The sequence below is a fragment of the Geotrypetes seraphini genome, chromosome 4, assembly GCF_902459505.1.
Source record: "Geotrypetes seraphini chromosome 4, aGeoSer1.1, whole genome shotgun sequence".
Classification (NCBI taxonomy): Eukaryota; Metazoa; Chordata; class Amphibia; order Gymnophiona; family Dermophiidae; genus Geotrypetes; species Geotrypetes seraphini.
This window is the reverse complement of record NC_047087.1, coordinates 151747467-151767803: the sequence shown is the minus strand read 5'-3', so window position 1 is coordinate 151767803 and position 20337 is coordinate 151747467. Positions and strand designations below refer to the sequence as shown.

At 45.1% G+C, this 20337-nt stretch overlaps 1 protein-coding gene across 10 annotated transcripts in view; it reads right to left on the bottom strand.

Annotated features, from left to right (window-relative positions):
* CBFB (core-binding factor subunit beta) overlaps positions 1 to 20337 on the bottom strand; it is a 650211-nt gene that overhangs the window by 90038 nt on the left and 539836 nt on the right. For 2 of the 10 annotated variants that reach the window (XR_004539111.1, XM_033940714.1), the window contains one exon: positions 3509 to 3629. The exons of the other annotated variants lie outside the window; for them this stretch is intronic. Coding sequence is in view for 1 of the 2 variants with exons in the window: in XM_033940714.1 (XP_033796605.1) it covers positions 3509 to 3629 (121 nt within the window). In the remaining variant the exon portion in view is untranslated. The remainder of the gene's footprint in view (positions 1 to 3508; positions 3630 to 20337) is intronic. 10 annotated transcript variants of the gene reach the window in all.

The window sequence follows — 20337 nt, the reverse complement described above, 5'->3', positions numbered from 1 at the left end:
GAAATCAAGATATATGATGTCTATGGGGTCTCCATTGTCCATCCGTTTGTTAATTCCTTCGAAGAAGTGCAATAAGTTAGTTAGGCAAGATCTTCCCTTGCAGAAACCGTGTTGGCTGGTTATCAGAAGTTCGTTTTTTTCAAAATGTTCATCAATTTTTTCTTTTATCAGTGTTTCTGCCATTTTCCCCGGTACCGAGGTCAGACTCACCGGTCTGTAATTTCCTGGGTCACCTTTTGATCCCTTTTTAAAGATGGGCGTAACATTGGCTATCTTCCAGTCCTCCGGGATCACGCCTGTTTTCAGGGATAGATTGCAAATTTGCTGCAGTAGTTCCGCTATCTCCTCCTTTAATTCCTTCAGAACCCTTGGATGGATTCCGTCCAGACCCGGGGATTTGTCTGTTTTTAATTTATCTATCTGCCTGTGTACATCTTCAAGGCTCACTTCCATGGTTGTTAATTTTTCTGCCTGATTTCCATTGAAGAATTGTTCAGGTTCCGGAATGTTGGATGTGTCTTCGTTTGTAAATACAGATGAAAAGAACGCGTTAAGTCTTTCTGCCACTTCTTTCTCCTCCTTCACCACTCCCTTCTTGTCACCATCGTCCAGCGGTCCCACATCCTCCCTAGCCGGTTGCTTCCCTTTAACATATCTAAAGAACGGTTTGAAATTTTTTGCTTCCCTGGCTAGCCTCTCTTCATACTCTCTTTTGGCTTTTCGAACCACTCGGTGACATTCTTTTTGATACTTCCTGTTCTCTTTCCAGTTCCCCTCAGTTTTGTCCTTTTTCCATTTCCTGAATGAATTTTTCTTATTGCCTATCGCTTCCTTCACTGTTTTGGTTATCCACGCCGCGTCCTTTATTCGACTCTTTTTGCACCCCTTTCTGAATCTGGGGATATATAGATTTTGCGCCTCACTCACCGTGTTCTTGAGAAAAGACCAGGCAAGTTCTACCTTTTGCCATTTTTTTGAAGTGTTCCTAAGTTTCTTCCTTACCATTTCCCTCATTGCTTCATAGTTTCCTTTCCTGAAGTTTAAAGTTGTCGCTATGGTTCTCTTTCCTTTCGGTATTCCTACCTCAACCTTGAACTTGATCACATTATGATCGCTGTTTCCCAACGGTCCCACTACCTCTACTTCTTTAGCAGGTCCCCTTAACCCATTTAGGATTAGATCCAGAATGGCATTTCCTCTCGTCGGTTCTCTGACAAGCTGCTCCATGAAACAATCTTGTATAACCTCTAAGAATTCTGTCTCCCTAGTGCAATTTGAGCTTCCAAGACTCCAGTCTATTCCGGGGTAGTTGAAGTCTCCCATAATAACCGCGTTACCGCTTTTGGATTCTCGCTTCATCTCGGCTTCCATTTCTTCATCAATATCTCCTGATTGCCCGGGCGGACGATAGTATAAGCCCATCTTTATTTCAGGCCCTTTCCTTCCAGGTATTTTAACCCATAGCGATTCTAGCTTGTTGGTCGTTTCTGCTGTGTCCATTTTTGTCGATTGTATGCTTTCTTTTATGTAAAGGGCTATTCCACCTCCTTTTTGTCCTGACCTGTCCTGGCGATAGAGCTTGTACCCCGGCAGTGCTGTATCCCATTTGTTTTCTTCATTCCACCATGTTTCAGAGACTCCAATGATGTCTATGTCCTCTGCATTGGCCATGGCTTCTAATTCCCCCATTTTGTTTCTTAGGCTCCTTGCATTTGTATATATGCAATTTAGATCCTTGTATATCCTAGTCTTTATTTCCTTTCCCTGTGCTTCGATCTTTAGTTTCTTCTCTGTTGTTACAATCCTTATAACCTCCTCTTCTGGGTTTGTCAACTCCTGTGATTTGTCCATTGTTTCTTCCCAGCCTTTTTTCCCCTCGGTATCTTCACGGGATACCTTCTTCCGAATCATCGACGCTTGGTCGACTGTCGGCTTTCCCCTTCTTCTTAGTTTAAAGCCTGTTCTATTCCTCTCTTGACGTTGTTCGCTAGAAGTCTTGATCCCGCCGCGCTCAGATGTAGTCCATCTCTCCTGTAGAGCTTGCTCTTGCCCCAGAACGTTGTCCAGTTCCTCACGAAGTGGAATCCTTCTTCCTCACACCATTTCCTCATCCACGCATTTATTGATTGTAGTTCCTCCTGTCTTTTCACATCTGCCCTCGGTACCGGTAGGATCTCTGAGAACGCTATCTTCTGAGTCCTCATCTTCAGCTTCCTTCCCAGAATCTTGAACTGTTCTATCAGCGTGCTTCTCCTGTAGTCTTTCCTGCTGACATCGTTCGTCCCGATGTGGATCATTACTGTGGTCTCCTCCGTCTCCGCTCCTTCCAGGATCCTTCCAATTTTGTCCACGATGTCCTTGGTTCTTGCTCCTGGAAGGCAGGTCACCAGTCGATCCTCTCTCCCTCCTGCTATGTGGCTGTCCACATGTCTCAGGATCGAGTCTCCCACTAGGATCACTGACTTTCCCTTCTTTAGGTTTCTCTTTGGTCTCAAATCAATGTCTTCGGGGTGCTTCGCTGCTTCCTCACCTGGGCATCGACTAGCCCTGTTCTCCCTATCATGTGATGTTCCTCTGAAGGTGTCTTCTATGAGGTCATCTGCTTGTTCTACCTTCCATGATGGTGTTGGTGTAACTTCATCTGCATTCTGAAGTTCGTTCTCTTGCACCCGTCTCCTGTAGGCTTCCTCAATGAAGTCCTCGAGCTCCCTGACTTCTTCCTCGATGTGTCTCTCTCTCATGAAGATCTCAGCTGTCCTGTTTGGGTCCTCTGTGATGTGAAGTCCTTCCAGTTCCTGTATCTTGTCCTTCAGTTGCTTGACTTCTTTCTTCAAGCTTTCCAGATCCTGACACCGACCGCATATATACGACTGTCTCCCCGAGGGGAGGTAGTCGTACATATGACAGACAGTGCAGAACACTGGAAAGCTCATCTTCTGGATTCCCTCTGCTTCCATTGGTGTCTGTCCTTTTGGAAGTGCTCTTTTTACTTTACTGGTTCTTTCTGCTTGTGTGAGTGTGTGTATTGTTCTGTGTCTGGTTGCTACTTCTTTATGCCCTTGTTTTATGATTCGATCTGTATCTACTCCTAGTTGTGTCGCGTTTGACTGATAAAGAGTTAGTTTGGTGTTCTGTGTTAGCTGATGTTCTTACTTTAAGTTAGGAGTTTACTTGTGTCTTGCTGATGTTACGTATGTAAGTGCCCTCTGTGTCTGTTTAGTTTACTCTGTTTTTGCTAATATGTTCTTATTGGATATTTAGTTTTGTTTATTGCTAGCTTCCTTACCTTTTTTGCAACTTCCTGGTGTACTGACTCTGCCTTCTCGAGGCCCTTCGCAAAGGCCTTCGCCGCGCGCCAAACGGCTGTGCGCCGTTGGCTCCTCCCCTTTTATGGGCGAGTTCGGCTTCAGAGAGCTGCTGACGTCGGAGGGGTGGGCGGAGTTATCTCTCGCCTCTACCCCTCTCTGTGTCCTGCCTGCCTCTCTTCCTTCTAATCCTCTTCACTCACCACGTGCTCCTGACTGCCCAGCCGCCTCCCGACTCTCTCCGGCTGCCTCAGAAACTACTCTCCGCTCCTCCGCGCCGTTGGCTCCTCCCCTTTTATCTGTAATGAGGGGTTTCTCATTACACTAATGTAATTAAAAACAAAAGAAAAAAGTCAAAGTAGTGACAGATCTAATTAAGGGCCAAGAGCTCTTAAGTAGCAAAGACTGGCAAAACAATTGATGACTGATGAGGGAAGATTAGGTACTTACCTCAATCTTCTTTCTGGTAACATAGCATATGAGTCCTGACTCCCATACTTAAGAATTGGCTACATGAGGGTGCAATTTACATTTTTCAGTTCCACATCCATCTCCAGGGGGATTGAGCCCCCTTCAGTTAATACCAAAGCAATCAAACAGCACTAAAACACAAAAAAACCAAGAAGGAGGGGGTATGGTGAATCTCTCTGCAAACACAGTTCTGTTCTGCTCTGTAAGAAATATCAAACAAGGTTAAATAACATCTGAAATAACTTAGGGTGCAAGAACCAAAAACCACTCACTAAAAATTCAATAAGCATTAACCTTATGAGACTTGAAGCATTCCGTCATTCTTCCATTTTACTTTTTTTGACTGACAGCAAATCTTCAGTAGTGGACACTGAACTCTGATCTAGAAAATACGTAGGACTCGTATGCTGTGTTAACAGGAAGAAGATTATCAAGATAAGTACCTAATCTTCCTTTCTGTTACACAAAGAATACGAATCATGACAATAGGTGATATGCCAAAGCAGTCTCTTGACTCTAGGGTGGGACAGAAGAGCCTGACCTCATCACTAAGGAGCCAAATTCAGTATCCCCCTCTCGCTGATACATCCACTCTATAAAATTTCATAAATGTGTGGAGAGTGGACCATGTAACTGCTCTACAAATTTCTTCAGGAGAAATTGCTCACATATCTGCCCAAGAAAATCCCAAGAGTATGCTCTCACAGAGATTGGAGGCTGTTGAACATATAGCCATACGGATCCATCTGGCAATGGTCGCCGTGTATGCCAGCTTGCTTCGCCAAATTTAATTTAACACAAAGATGATCTGAAATGCGAAAATCATTTGTCACTTCTAAGTATCGAAGGATGGCTCTCACATACAGTACTTTCAACATAAGAACATAAGCAATGCCTCTGCCGGGTTAGCCTGAGATCCATCGTGCCCAGCAGTCTGCTCAAGCGGTGGCCCAACAGGTCCAGGACCTGTGCAGTAATCCTCTATCTATACCCCTCTATCATTTTCTAGGATCCTATGGACTGAAAAGCGGGTAGCCTGACCTCTTGATTAGTATGAAATGCCGAGACCATTTTGCTAAGAATGAGGGCACAGTTTAAATTATCACTCTTGCTTCCATAATCCTGAGAAATGGATCTCTAAAACAAAAAACAACCAAAGCCTGTATCTTCAAGATTCTCCTCGTGGAGGCAGTGGCCACTGTCAAATTCAGCAGAGATGCCTCTCACAAGGGCTTGAATGGTGCCCCTCAAAATGATGTTCAAATTCCAAGATTGAAATGGCTGCCTTAACGGGGATCTCAATTTGAGTGCCCCTTCAAAAATCTGCCAATATCTGGATATGAAGCCAAGGATCCCCTTTCCAGATGGGCTCGAAAACATGAGAGACTGGCTACCTGCACTTTAAGGGACCCTGTCAGTCCCTTTTCCAAACCGGCCTGTAGAAATGACAATAACCATTGACACCAGCGCATGCACGGGATCTACCTGATCCTTTGCGTACCATTGCTGAATCAATCTCCAGGCCTTAGCATATGCTGCAAAAGGGGAACTGGACCCTGAGACAGGAGCTCCAGGTGCATCGGTGGCTTGAGATATTTGTCCTTTTGCAGACACACCAAGACCCAGCACATGGTCATCATGGCTAATTCGGAGCCACCAGAATTACCTGTCCTTGATATCTTGCTATCTGGCGCATGACCCTACCTATCATGGGCCACGGAGGAAACATGTACAGCAGGTCATGCGCTAGCCATAGCTGGACCAGGGTGTCTAGGGCTTCGCTTCCTGTCTCCACTCTTCTGATGAAAAATTGATCTGCTTTCTTGTTGTCCACTGTCACCATGAGGTCGATCATTGGGAGCCACCAGCATCTCACTATGCAGTCAAATGCTCTTTGGGTGTAGAACTGAGGAAATCTACTGAAGCTGCCATAGCTCTGACTTTATGTGCTGTGACTTTACTGTGAAGGGGTAATCCAGCCTGGGCATAGCAGAATGAGATACAAGCCGCCATCCAGTTGGAGATGGTTACGCTTAGAAATAGGATGGCCCAACTCATTGGGATCGAAGGAAACAAAAAGTTGAGGAGCAGTTCTGTGTGGTTTGGTGCGTTCCAAATAGAAAGCCAAACCATGTTTACAATCCAGAATATGAAGAGCAACATCTCCAGGATGATAATGAGGCTTTGGAAAAAACACTGGAAGAACAATGGATTGGTTGAGATGAAATTCTGAGACCACTTTAGGGAGGAGTTTAGGATGAGTACGAAGAACCACTTTGTCATGATGGAACACTGTGAATAGTGGGTCAGCAACTAAAGCTTGCAGCTCACTGACTCGTCGAGCAGAAGTGAGGGTTATGAGAAACACCACTTTCCAAATGAGATACTTCAGATGAGCCTTATCAATTGGTTCAAATGGAGGCTTCATAAGTTGAGTAAGGACAACATTGAGGTCCCAAACCACAGGAGGCGGTTTGAGAGGAAGTTTAACATTGAAGAGTCCTTTCATGAATCTTGAAACCACCGGATGAGCAGAGAGGGGTTTCTCATCAATAGGCTGATGGAAAGCCGCAATTGCACTAAGATGGACTCGGATCGATGTAGACTTCAGGCCAGAAATGGATAAGTGCAAAAGGTAGTCCAAAACAGAAGATAAGGAGGAATGCTGAGGCTCCTTATGATGAGAAAAACACCATGTAGAAAAACTAGTCCATTTTGGGTGATAGCATTGTCTAGTGGTAGGCTTCCTAGAAGCTTCTAAAACGTCTCTTACAGATTGAGAAAACTGAAGAGGTGTTACGTTGAGAGATACCAAGCTGTTAGGTGTAGAGACTGCAGGTTGGGGTGAAGCAGAGATCCTTGACTCTGTGTAAGCAGAGAATGAAAAACTGGTAGAAGGTATGGCTCCCTGCTGCTGAGTTGAAGTAGAAGGGAGTACCAAGATTGTCTTGGCCACCGAGGAGCAATTAGAATCATGGTGGCATGATCGTTCTTTAACTTGACCAGAGTCTTGAGAATGAGAGGGAATGGAGGGAATGCATAGAGGAAGAGATTCGTCCATTCTAGAAGAAAAGCATCTGCCTCGAGGCGATGAGGAGAATATATCCTGGAGCAGAATTGAGGCAGTTTGTAGTTGTGGGAAGCAGCGAAGAGGTCTATTTGAGGTGTTCCCCACTGTGAAAAAATCTGACAAAGAGGCGAGGAATAGAGTGTCCATTCGTGAGGTTGCAGTAGACGACTCAAGTTGTCCGCCAAGCAATTCTTCGCCCCTTGAATGTAAACAACTTTGAGGAAGGTGATGTGGCGGATTGCCCAGTCCCAAATCTTCAGAGCTTCTTGACAAAGGGAGGTAGACCCCGTTCCTCCCTGTTTGTTGACATAATACATGGCGACTTGGTTGTCCGTCCGAATAAGGACAACTTGGTCGTGAAGCAGATGTTGAAAAGCATTGAGAGCTTTGAGGATCGCTTTGAGTTCCAACAGATTGATATGACACTCCTCCTAAACTTACTTGCTCCACTTCATCACTGACGCTGACCCATTCTGCTTCTATTCCTTTCTCTCCTCTCTTCTACCTTCCAAAGTATTTAGATCAATGCTGTCTTTTTAAAATGTTTATTTTATTTTTATTTTTCCTCTAACTCTACTTTTCACTTCACTATTACCCTCCAGGTACTTTAGTTAGATTGTGAGCCTTTGGGACAGTAAGGGAATTTTCCAAGTACCTTTCTTATTTCTAATCTTAATGTATATTTTCTGTAAACCGCTTAGAACCTAACGGATGTAGCGGTATATAAGAAATAAATTACATTACATTACATTACACTGATGATCTGTACTAGTCCATAGGCCTTTTGTACGGAGACCATCGAGATGAGCGCTCCAAGTGTAGGTCGAAGAGTCTGTCGTGAGGACTTTCTGATGGGGGGGGGGGGGCGTTTGCAAAAGCAAGCCTCTGGAAAGATTGGAGGAGAGCATCCACCAAAGGAGACTGCTTCAATGAAGGAGTGACTGATATGTGTCGAGAAAGAGGGTCGCAAACTTGCGTCCATTGAGATGCCAGGGTCCACTGAGGAATTCTGAGGTGAAGTCTGGCAAAAGGAGTCATGTGTACTGTGGAGGCCATGTGACCAAGAAGTATCATCATGTGTCTCGCTGAGATGGAAGAGCAGAAAGACACTGTATGATAGAGTTGAAGGAATGCTCTGAGTTGAACAGTGTCCAGAACAGCTCCAATGAACTGCAGATTCTGTGAGGGCTGAAGTTGAGATTTGGGAAAGTTGATTTCGAATCCCAAACTTTGTAGGAACCAGGTAGTCCATTGGGTCGCTACAATAACCCCTTGAGATGTGGAATCTTTGATGAGCCAGTCGTCGAGGTAGGGAAATACCTGAAGATCATGATTCCTTAGAGCTGCTGCTACCACGACCAGGCACTTGGTGAACACTCTGGGAGACGAGGCCAGGCCGAAGGGTAGTACTTTGTATTGATAATGCAGATTCCCCACCCGAAATCTGAGGTACTGACAGGAGGCCGGATGAATGGGGATATGAGTGTAGGCCTCCTTGAGATCCAGAGAGCATAATCAGTCATTCTGCTCAAGAAGGTGATAAAGGGATGCCAGGGACAACATTCAAAACTTTTCTTTGACTAGAAATTTGTTGAGAACCCTGTGATCCAGAATGGGTCGCAGATTGCCCGTCTTCTTTGGAACAAGGAAGTAATGGGAGTAAAACCCCCTGTTCTGCTGTTCCAAGAGAACTGGTTCGATGGCATGAAGATGAAGAAGAGCGGTCTGGGATGGAAGGATACTCTCTTGGAGGAAGCTCTGGTGGAATCTGAGAGAAATGAAGAGAGTATCCTTTCCTGATGATGGAAAGTACCCAGACCGACCGGATGTAATTAACGTCCATCGATGGTAAAAATGATGGAGACGACCTCCTATAGGGAGAAAATGAGACAGAGTCAGAACGGTGGAGGTTATGCTCTGTTATAAACAGTCAAAAAGGCTGAGTTGCCTTAGGTGCAGCAGAAGGTTGAGGTTTCTGTTTCTGAGGCTGCTGTTTCTTTAGAGGAGGGTGATTATAAGGAGCCATCCTCGGAGCAAAATGCCACTGATAGATAGGAGCAGGGCATGCAGGTTTTGCAGGAGCTGGCTTTGGCTTGGGTCTGACAATAGAAGCAAAGGATTTTTCATGGTCAGACAATTTTTTGGTGGCTGCCTTGATGGATTCATCGAAGAGGTCATTGCCTTCACAAGGGATATTAGCCAAGCGGTCTTGAAGATTAGGGTCCATGTCAATGGTACGAAGGCAGGCAAGACGGCGCATAGCTACAGAGCAAGCAGCTGCTCGGGCAGACAACTCGAAGGCATCATAAGATGATTGTAGGAGATGTAATCTGAGTTGAGACAAAGGAGGATTCAACAAGCAGGGATTGATGAGATAACTGTGAGTTGTCAAACCCTTTGCGATGCACAGTTTTATACCTAGAGTCCAATTTTCCTGGAACAGCTGGTATGGAAAAAGGTGTTTCCATGCATCGACCAAAAGTCTGATTCAAAAGCTTATGAAGTGGAAGCTTAAGAGACTCTGCCGGAGGTTGAGGAAGATGCATGACTTCTAGATACTCTTTAGATTTGGAGCCAGTATCTAATTGAAGATCCAAGTCCACTCGAGAAGGACTCGAGGATGTCGAGGCAGCCTGGGTTGAAGATGAAGTTTCAGCAGGAAAAAAGGCATCAAAGGAATATGGTGACTTGGACGAGGCAATTGAAACTGGACATCCTCAAGGTCCGGCATTGGAGACCTCGAATGAGGAGTCGGTGGTCGTCGAGTTTGGAGTAGATCGAGGCTTAGTGGAAGAAGGTCTTTCTTTGGAAGAAGAACCATGCCTGGAAGGATGCCTCGAGGAAGGCCTCGATTGTCGATGAGAACTGTGCCTGGAAGCAGATCTTGAAGATCGAGGAGACTTTGCCTCGACGATGAAAGCAGCCGATGGTATCAACGAATGTATGGGGCTGGAGGCTGTAGATTGAAGCTCCATAGGCTTAGTGGAGGAACCTCGATGCACTTCCAAAGACTCTGCTCCTTGTTTAGAGCGTGAGGATTCCTTCAGAGGCACTTGCAAAAAATCTGCTCCTTGCTGTACGTGCTTTGATGCCAAACCAGACACTCGCAGAGACTCTGCTTCCTGCTAAGAGTGTGTAAGGTCAGCCTGAGGCAGGGGAAGCGGCTCAACCTCGTGAAAGTCTGCTGAATGCCCAGGCTGGATAAGAGGAAGAAGCTTCGGTCCCATATTAGTAAGGAATTGAATGAATTGCTTCTCCAACATGGTCTGGAAAGAAGCTGGCAAGGATGGATCCCTGTCTGAAACCCGACCACCTGCTTTGGCTGGAGGTTCCTTCGAGGTAGTGTGAGTGTGCTTCGACTTGGAAGTCTTAGGCACTTTAATCACTACCGCTGGAACTGACTGCTGAGCTATCTGACCTGAGGAAACCGGGGAAGATACAGCAGATATCATCGAAGAAAGAGCCGCTGCAAACGACGAAGGTCTGATGAGGCTCGAGGTGGAAGCAGTAGAAGCAGGAGGAACCTCGGTAGGAGTCAAGGCCAAGGTCGCCTTTGAAGTCGACGGATCAGTAGAAGATTCCATCTTGAAGAGCTTGACCACCAAAATACGACGACGATTGAAAGCTCGAGGCTGAAGCGTAGCACAGCGCAGGCATGACCTAGGATGATGTTTCGGCCCAAGGAACTTGAGGCAGCGACGGTGTGAGTCTGTAAGAGAGATCGCGCGCTGGCACTTGCTACACTTCTTGAAGCCCGGGACAGGCCGGGACATAGAAGTAAAAATAGCTGCCGCAAGATCGAAGCTTGCGGGCTGCGGCTGAGCGGCCTGTCTCGGGAAACGGACGGAAGAGGAAAATTTTTTTTTTTAACTGAAAATGAAAGAAATAAAATAGGAACAGCGATTCGTGAGGAAAAAAATACAAACCGCGGTTCAGAGAAGGCACAAAGTAACGAAGTTAAACGTAGAGAGTCAAAGACGGACTTCTCGGCTCCGCGGAAAACTCATGCTCAAGCACATTAGATCTGCGTACCACGGCCTCCGAGGCCAGTCTGGGGCCACTACAATCACTGGATCTACCCAGTGCAGAACGCGCCCTATCATGGGTCACGGCGGAAAAACATACAGAAGTTCTTCCCGAGGCCAAGGCTGTACCAGAGCGCCAAGACCCTCGCTGCTGACCTCCCTGCGTCGGTTGAAGAATCTGTCCACCTTCTGGATCCAGGTGGACGCCATCAGATTGAAGGCCAGCCGGCCCCACCACTGAACAATGGCCTCGAACACCATCCTGGACAAGGACCATTCTCCCAGGTCCAGAATCTGACTGAGAAAGTCTGCCTGAATGTTGTCTACACCTCCCACGTGGGCTTTTTTGCCCAGGAAAAGAGCATCCGAGCCTCCACTCAGCAGACGACTCTTGGTGCCCCCTTGCCGGTTGACATAAGCTACCGCTGTCGCATTGTCGGGTAACACTCGAACCACTTTCCAATGGAGACACCATTGAAATTTCAACAAGGTCAGCTTGATTGCTCGGAGTTCCAGGCGATTGATGGACCAACGGCTTTCCAGTGACGTCCACCGGCCTTGCACCGGAACAGTGTTGCACATAGCCCCCATCCGGAGAGGCTTGCATCCGTAGTCAGCTTCACCCAGTCCAGGACCCACAGAGGAAGCCCCCTGTCCAGTGTCACAGGATTCAGCTACCACTGGATGCTGCTACAGGCCTCCACCAACCAAGGATTCCATCAAGCCAGGAGAGACAACTGAAGAGGACGAAGCCATGCTCTGGCCCACGGAATCACATCTATGGTCGAAACCATGAGACCCAGGATTTGCAGGTACTGCCAGGCCATCGGCGCCTGAAACTGCAACATGGCCCCAATGGTCACGGCTTGAGCTTCCTGGAGTACAGCAGAAACACCTGGTTCTGGCCCGTGTGGAACTGGACTCCCAGATATTCCAAGTCCTGCGGTGGCTCCAAATGGCTTTTTCCTGTAGATCACCCATCCATGATACTCCAGCAATTACACCACTGTGAAGATACCGAGGGGAAAAAAGGCTGGGAAGAAACAATGGACAAATTACAGGAGTCGACTAACCCAGAAGAGGAGGTTAGAAGGATTGTAACAAAAGAGAAGAAATAAAGACCGAAGCACTGGGAAAGGAAATGAAGACAAGAAAATACCAGGATCTAAATTGCATATACAGTGGAACCTTGGTTTACGAACATAATTTGTTAAAGAAGCATGCTCGTAAAACAAAATACTGGTATATCAAAGCGAGTTTCTCCATAGGAAATAATGGAAACTCGCTTTGATATGTTCCCACCCCCCTCCCCGAGGCTAGCGGCGCTGCTCCCCACCCCCCGCTCGCAAAGGACCTCCTGCGCGAACCGGCACCCCCCGCCCAACGAACTTGAACTGAACTTCAACTGAGCACCGGCACGAGAACCGGCATAGCTTCCCCCAGCTCGAATCGGCACCCCCCCATGAGAATAGGCACCCCCCACCCGACCAACTTTAACTCACCCCCCCCATCTGGCACCAGCACACAGCCCACAGGACGTGCCGGTGCCGCTTGAAGATCTTCTTCCTGCCTCTGCCGGCTTTGAGCATGCATCTGTATCGGGCGATGGTGCGTCCGCATCTGGAGTACTGCGTCCAATATTGGTCGCCGTACCTTAGGAAGGACATGGCGTTATTCGAGAGGGTTCAGAGGAGAGCGACATGTCTGATAAAGGGGATGGAAAACCTTTCATACGCTGAGAGATTGGAGAAACTGGGTCTCTTTTCCCTGGAGAAGAGGAGACTTAGAGGGGATGTGATAAGAGACTTATAAGATCATGAAGGGCATAGAGAGTAGAGAGGGACAGATTTTTCAAACTTTCAAAAAATAAAAGAACAAGAGGCCATTCGGAAAAGTTGAAAGGGGACAGATTCAAAATGAATGCTAGGAAGTTCTTCTTTACCCAATGTGTGGTGGACACCTGGAATGTGCTTCCAGAGAGCATAATAGGGCAGAGTACAGTACTGGGGTTCAAGGATTGGACAATTTCCTGCTGGAAAAGGGGATAGAGGGGTATAGATAGAGGATTACTGCACTGGTCCTGGACCTGTTGGGCCACCGCGTGAGCAGACTGCTGGGCACGATGGACCTCAGGTCTGATCCAGCAGAGGCATTGCTTATGTTCTTATGTGAACCGTCCAGCGGTCATTCTCCAAAGAGGGGGCCCAGATCAGCCAGTCGTCCAGATACGGATGGACCAGTACACCCTGCAGGTGCAGGTGGGCAGCTACCACCATGATCTTCATGAAGGATCGTGGCACCGTCACCAGCTCGAAGGGGAAAGCTGTGAATTGAAAGTGCTGACCGAGAACATGAAATCGCAGAAATCTGTGTTCCTGAAAGATTGGGACATGGAGGTATATTTTCATGAGATCCAGGGAAGCCAAGAATTCCCCTGGTACAACTGCAGCCAGAATTGAACGCATCGTTTCCATCCTGAAACTAGGCACTCGCAGGAAGGCATTCACGGATTTCAGGTCCAGAATAGGCCTCCAAACTTCAGAGCCTTTCTTTGGAATGACAAAGTATATCGAGTATCTCCCAGAGCCAAAGTATTCGGGCGGAACCGGTTCTATGGCTGCCAGATCAAGCAACCTCTGAACCGTGGCCTGCATGTGCCAAGCTTGTTCTAGATTCCCTGAGGCTGAGGATAGGAAGAAGTCCTTCGGAGGACAGAAAAACTGCAAGCAGAGACCCTCTCTGAGCACATCGAGGACCCACTGATCCGAATTCACCCTCTGCTACTCCGGAAAGCAGGACGAGAGACGTCCCCTGATCTGAGGATCAGACCTTCCTCTTGGGCTGGGAAGGAGGGCGGTGGTTGGAAGATTGAGGTCGCGCCTGTCTGGAAGTCGCTCTGAACCTTTGCTCTGTAGCCAAGGTCCGGAGAACTAGTGAGGTCTCCTGTAGGGACGACAATTCGGCCATCCCAATCCCTGCACAGGACACGGTCTTGACCCAGGAAGCACCTTAGGCTTATCGTCCTGCACACTAGCCATGAGGTCATCCAACCTGAGCTGAGACCGAATATGCTCCTTGTTTAGCAAAAACCTTCATGTCATAGAGAGCATCTGCCACATAAGTCACCCCTGAAACCAGGAAATCAAGATTCTTAAGGACAACCTCTTCTGGATCATCGCGGAGTTTTGTATAATATGCACAGGCAACGAAGGAAGTGGCCGCCGTAGTTCTCACTCCTGCCACTGAGGAATCAAAAACATGCTTGAGGACAAAATCCACCCACCTGTCCTGAACATCTTTCAGGACCACCCCTCCGTCAGAGGGCAAAGAAGTGCGCTTAGTAACCTGCATCACAGCGGAATCCACCTTCGGCAGGGCCAGGCGCTTGGCAAACTCCAGGTCCACTGGATACAAGCGTGCCATAATCCTGGCAAATTTAAGGGAGACCCTCTGGGGACTCCAAACATCTAAAAGAATTCTGACCAAATCCAGATTATTTGGAAGATAGCAGATGTTGGTCACTTACCAAGGAACATTCAGCCTATTCTATACAGTCCGCATTTAAATTCAATATCCGAAGGAACTCTGAAATCATATCAGGCAGGCAACTAAACTTAAAGAGCCTGCGGACGGTTGGATCATAAGAACATAAGAAGTTGCCCCCGCTGAGTCAGACCAGAGGTCCATCTCGCCCAGCGGTCCGCTCCCGCGGCGGCCCATCAGGCCTAGTGCCTGAACAGTGGTCCCTGATTAATTTTGTAATTTACCTCTAATCCCATCCCTATAATCTACCTTTACTCTTATCTGTACCCCTCAATCCTCTTATCTGTACCCTCAATCATAGTCCAAGCTGAGGTAACGTACATTTTAGGGCAGCAATGCAAATGTTAAAACCTGTACCACATAACTTCGGATCAAAAAACAAACAATAAAACAAATAAACAAAAAATAACCAACCCAAAAACAAAACTGAAGTTCATTTGCGTCAAGATTTAGGCTCAGTCTACAGCAAATATGATTAAGGTAAAGAAAATTCTCTTGCCCCTTAGAAACCATTGCCTCCTGCATATGACAATGACCCCTCTCTCCCCCCCCCCCCCCCACAATGACTATCGTATTTCCCTGAACAAATGGAAGCCTCTATCTCTAGATTTATGGTGCTGAAGGTGCATCTGTAATCCAATGTTCTGTACCAGAGGTCTCAAACTCAAACCCTTTGCAGGGCCACATTTTGGATTTGTAGGTACTTGGAGGGCCGCAGAACAAATAGTTAATGTCTTATTACACTTTCTGCATGTTGCACTGCTTTCAGCTGTGTATAGCTGAAATGATCAGAAGCAATTAAGGAAAGATTCCAGGACCCACTGACTCGGGTGTCATCAATATCCGCTAGGTTAGCCACATCAGCGGGATGCCGCCAAAGCAACCTGTGATAGCAAAGGCACATAAATGGACACAGAAGCAATGGCAGGAAATGCCTTTCTGTTATCGGTAGACCCAGAAAGGGAACAAAGTGACATGCTACAATCCAGAGGAGGGGCAGACCCCAACTGCTGCACTGGATTCTGCATGGAAGAAGCAGGTTTAGACATTACGCATATCCACAAATTCCAGGGGGGGGGTATAATCACTGGTGGCAAGAGCTGCTCGGCGAAACTCAGTTTTAGAATGCTTAGAAGACTTGTCAGACTTTTCCCCGGAACTGCACTTGCGTTTCATGGAAGTGCCCTCTGTGCCCTTCTTAGGTGCCCCAGATGCAGCAAACGCGTATCTGGTTGAATTAGAGGAAAGTAATGCCTCTTCAGAGGAGGGGAGCGTGGATTTTGTGCACGGTTCACACCCCTCGTGGGCAGCGGCGCACACGATGCATGACTGCGAATCTGACAGCCATCCACGTTTATTTACATTTTAATATACTGACCATCAACATGTATCTGACCGGTTTACAAAGCTAAATTTAAGAATGGGGTAAAATAAAAGGTTGGACATAAAATAGACGAATACATGGACATATGTGATTTTGAGGGAGAAGGGGAAGAGGAAAGTTTATAATTACATCTTTAAATAAAATAAAAATAAATGATGGGAAGAGGGGGGAGTGAAAAACACCAGGAGAGGGGGTCGCTTCTTAAACACGGTTCTTTTTGTATACTAAAGTGCTGTTGAATAAGGGTATTATCAGACGCTATGGTATGCGTCTTGGAATAAGCAAGTTTTTAGTTTAGTTTTGAATTTGTCAAGAGAATTTTCTTGGTGCAGGTGAGATGGCATAGCATTCCAAAAGGGTTCATAGACAACACCGCGCGCCAACAACTGAGCGCAAGATGGAGGCGCGCGCCGAAGAAAAAGACTGTTTTTAGGAGCTCCGACGGGGGTTTTTGTTGGGAAGCCCCCCAAGTTTACTTAATAGAGATTGCGCCGGCATTGTGGGGGATTTGGGGGGTTGTAACCCCCCACATTTTACTGTAAACTTAACTTTTTCCCTAAAAACAGGGAAAAAGTGAAGTTCCTGACCTGACCTGACACCTTCCAAAAGGGTTGGAGCTGTAACAGAGAAATTGGTGTTTCTAGTATAGTAAATTTCTTTGATTGGGGGGGACAGTCAATAAGTTCTGGTCAGCAGATCTGATGGTCCATGAAGAAGAGTAAGGAATGATAAGTTTGTCAAGAAAAGCTGGTGAACGCGTATGTTTGATTTTAAATGCCAGTAGTAAGATTTTATATGTGATGCGATGTGAAATGGGTAGCCTGTGTGCTTCTCGCAGAAGAGGAGTGGTATGATCATATTTTCCTGCCTTACGTATGAGTTTGATTGCCGTGTTTTGAATAAGCTGCAACGACGTGATCCCATTATATATGATACTTTCTTATCATGACAGCTTGACGACAACCGACCCCTGAAGAAGCCGCATTCGGCGAAACGGGTCCCGTTGGGCCACTAGCTCAAGCTGAAGCCATCATTGCCCAGCAAACAGCTAATTAATTCTTAAGATAAGTGTCACCACTTTATCACTTTTCGTTTTTCTGTTTGCTGGTGCACATTATTAGCATCAAATATTTAAAAAATATAAAAATTTAAAAAGTATTCAAAATCATTATTATCTGTATGCCTGATGAAAGAGAACGTGCTAACCTGTAAACTGCCTCTTCAGTGTGTTCTTTCTGACCACTGTGCAGCATAGGTATCTGAGGGCTACAGTTCTTTCTACTAAGTGCTAGCAAGTCCTTTTCTTATCCTACTACAGTATTATCTTGGGACTTGACACCATTGTTTTGTGAGTAGTGAGTCACTAATAAGTAATTATGGTGGAAGAGTGGAAAAGCGTGCATAGTTTTTCATTCGACACTATGGGAACTCTCCTTAATGTTCCCTCTCAATTTGATTTAACCCAATTTGCAATTGCTAACGTTTCCCCATGGAATGACGCTAACAAATTGTTCAAGTCGATTACCAGCATGGAAGTCAATACCAGCCTGCTTATTGAATATTGCAAAGCGGAGAGGATTCCAAGAGGTCTCAGGATGATCAAAGCTACACAAATATTTAAAGAAGACAGTGGTTTTGTGGAAGTGTGGAACAAAATTCTAAATAAATGTTCCTTGGACCTCATGCTACTCATTATTCAACACAGTAATAAAATCATTAATGACAATAAAGCTCAACTAGATAAAGATCTGATCCAGTTAAAATCTTCCTCAACTAGTGAGGAATTTGATCTTCAACTTAAGAATCTTAATGAAACCATGTCAAAATTTAAGGAATCATTAAAAATAAATAAGCTTCGTAAGTTTAAAAGGGATGAACAAGATTATTCCAACCATAAAGTTTACCCTTGGATGTATAAAAAAGACATACCCAAAGACAACGATGCAGCAGAAATGGCGAGCTCAGACGGGTCTTCAACATCAACATCCACCAGTGGTACTTTATCGTCTTTTTTATCCAGAGGCCAATCCTCCCGCAGAACACGCGGAAGAGCCAGGCGGGGAACGCAACGAAACAGACCGAACACCCGCTCCCAGACAAGACAAAACCAGTGGTGATTAATTTATCCATTAAAGATCTCAGCGACAAAGAAATAATGTTACTTTCTCATGGCCTTTCTTTTGTTCCATCTACGAATTTTAATCTTTTTCAATTTAATATTGATTTAGAAAAATTCTTAAGGAAACTTCACATCAAAGTTTTTTTCGACAACATTCCCGCCACTTATGACAAAACCATAGTAAATCCTCCCTCAGTATGGTCTCCTCCCACTCCATTGGATCCTATGCTTAATGCATTCAAGCAATGTGTCCTCAGGGACATTAACCAATGGGCACCAAAAGTTATACGTCATCAAAGAAATCTGAAATCATGTGAATATCAAGCATTGAGTGAACTTAAGAATGACCATACAATCACGATAAAAAAAGCCGGTAAAGGTGGCACGATTGTTGTGTTAAACACAGACGATTACCATACGGAGGTATTTCATCAACTAGATGATGAAGTGACCTATACAAAATTATCTTTGAATCCAACTAAACGTCTACAAAGAAAGATTCTGTCAGAAACAGACAAGGGTTTGCAAGCAGGTTTCCTTACATATAAAGATCATAAATTTTTGAACAATAGGTTTCCTATAATCCCAGTATTATATTTACTACCTAAGATTCATAAAAGTCTGGTTTCCCCTCCAGGTAGACCAATCATGTCTTCGCGCGGTTCTCTTTTAGAATCTTTATCTATTTTTGTGGAATATTTTCTGAAAGGTGAAGTACTGAAGATGGGCTCTTTTATTAAAGATTCCAGAGATGTCATCAACAAATTACAACAGATTCCAAATAGTAATTTTCCTTTCACTCTAGTGTCCTTGGACGTGGTCTCGCTCTACACTTCAATTCCCCAGGAAGAAGCTCTCAACATCATTAGAGAAACCATTGACAATCGGCCGCATCCACATATGATTCCGACTGATTTTCTTTGTTTTTTGGCTAGGCAAGCCATGAAAGAAAATTTCTTTTTATTGACAATTGTTTCTACAAACAAAACAAGGGGGTTGCAATGGGCGCCACTTTTGCGCCATCGGTGGCCAATTTGTTCATGGACAATTTTGAAAGAACATGGATCATACATTCTCCCTTTGCAGAACACATTTTCAAATGGTTTCGTTATATTGATGATATTCTCATGCTTTGGACCGGTAACCACCAGGACTTATTGAGGTTTCAGACATGGCTCAATACCTGTGACATCAATATACAGTTTTCAATGATTTTTGATGCAAACCAGATCTCCTTTTTAGATCTACTTATCATCCAAGACAACGACCATTTTGAATTCAACATCTATGTAAAACCTACAGATAGAAACACCCTACTTGATTTTAAGAGCTGTCATCCTGTGAATCTGAGAAAGAATTTACCTTTTTCACAGTTTCTTAGAATTAGAAGAAATTGTTCGTCATTAAGAAATTTCAAAACACAAGCAAAAAAGTTAAAATCAAAATTGAGCCAACGGGGATACCCTGAGCAGGTTCTGAAAAATGCACTAAAAAGAGCCAGATATTATAACCGGGATACGCTTCTGGTTGAGTCATCATTAAAAGACAAAAATGAGCAGGACGACATACAAACATGCACTCTACGCTATTCAGCACATGGCAATATTCCAGCAGCCATTCTCAAAAACAATTGGAAAATTGTTCAATCATATCCGTTGTTTCAGGAAACCACTCTAAGAATAGCTTTTTCTAGAGAACAGAATTTGAAAGATATGCTTTCTCCAGCAGTATCTGTAAAAAACAGCTCATCCACTCCAAAGTTACTTCCTCAGGGATTTTTTAGATGTGGCAGATGCAGCTTTTGTGATTCCGTCGTTCACACCAAAGAGTTTGCTAATCCAAAAACTGACAAAGTACACAAGATACATCATTTTCTTACCTGTAATTCAGATCATATTATTTATGTTATAATATGTCCATGTTTGAAGTGGTAAGTAGGCATGTCCACTAGAGCTTTTAAAACAAGACTCTTCGAACACAAATCCAATTTGAAACACAAAAGGCTGACAGCACCCCTCGTTGAACATTGCATACAGGCAGGACACGTTTTTGAAGATCTGAAGTGTTTCTGTATTGATAAAATCGATTCTTCACCCCGAGGGGGCAATAGACAAAAACGACTCCATCAAACAGAATGCAGATGGATTTTTAATCTGCAAACTCTGAAACCAGCTGGTCTAAATAGTTCCATCGACTGGTATGCTTTTTCCTGAATACCAAAATATAACAATGATTTCTAGTTAGCTTGCTACATAGGGTTTAAATATGACATCATTTTAACATTATGACGTAAACACATTTTGTATATATAACGCATGCGTAGAATCGGCAGCGTGCCGACGCCATTTTTTCAAATCTGCAAAGGCGGATTGTGCTATACACGGTGAGTACCGCGATTTAACAGTAATGCTTAGTTTTAA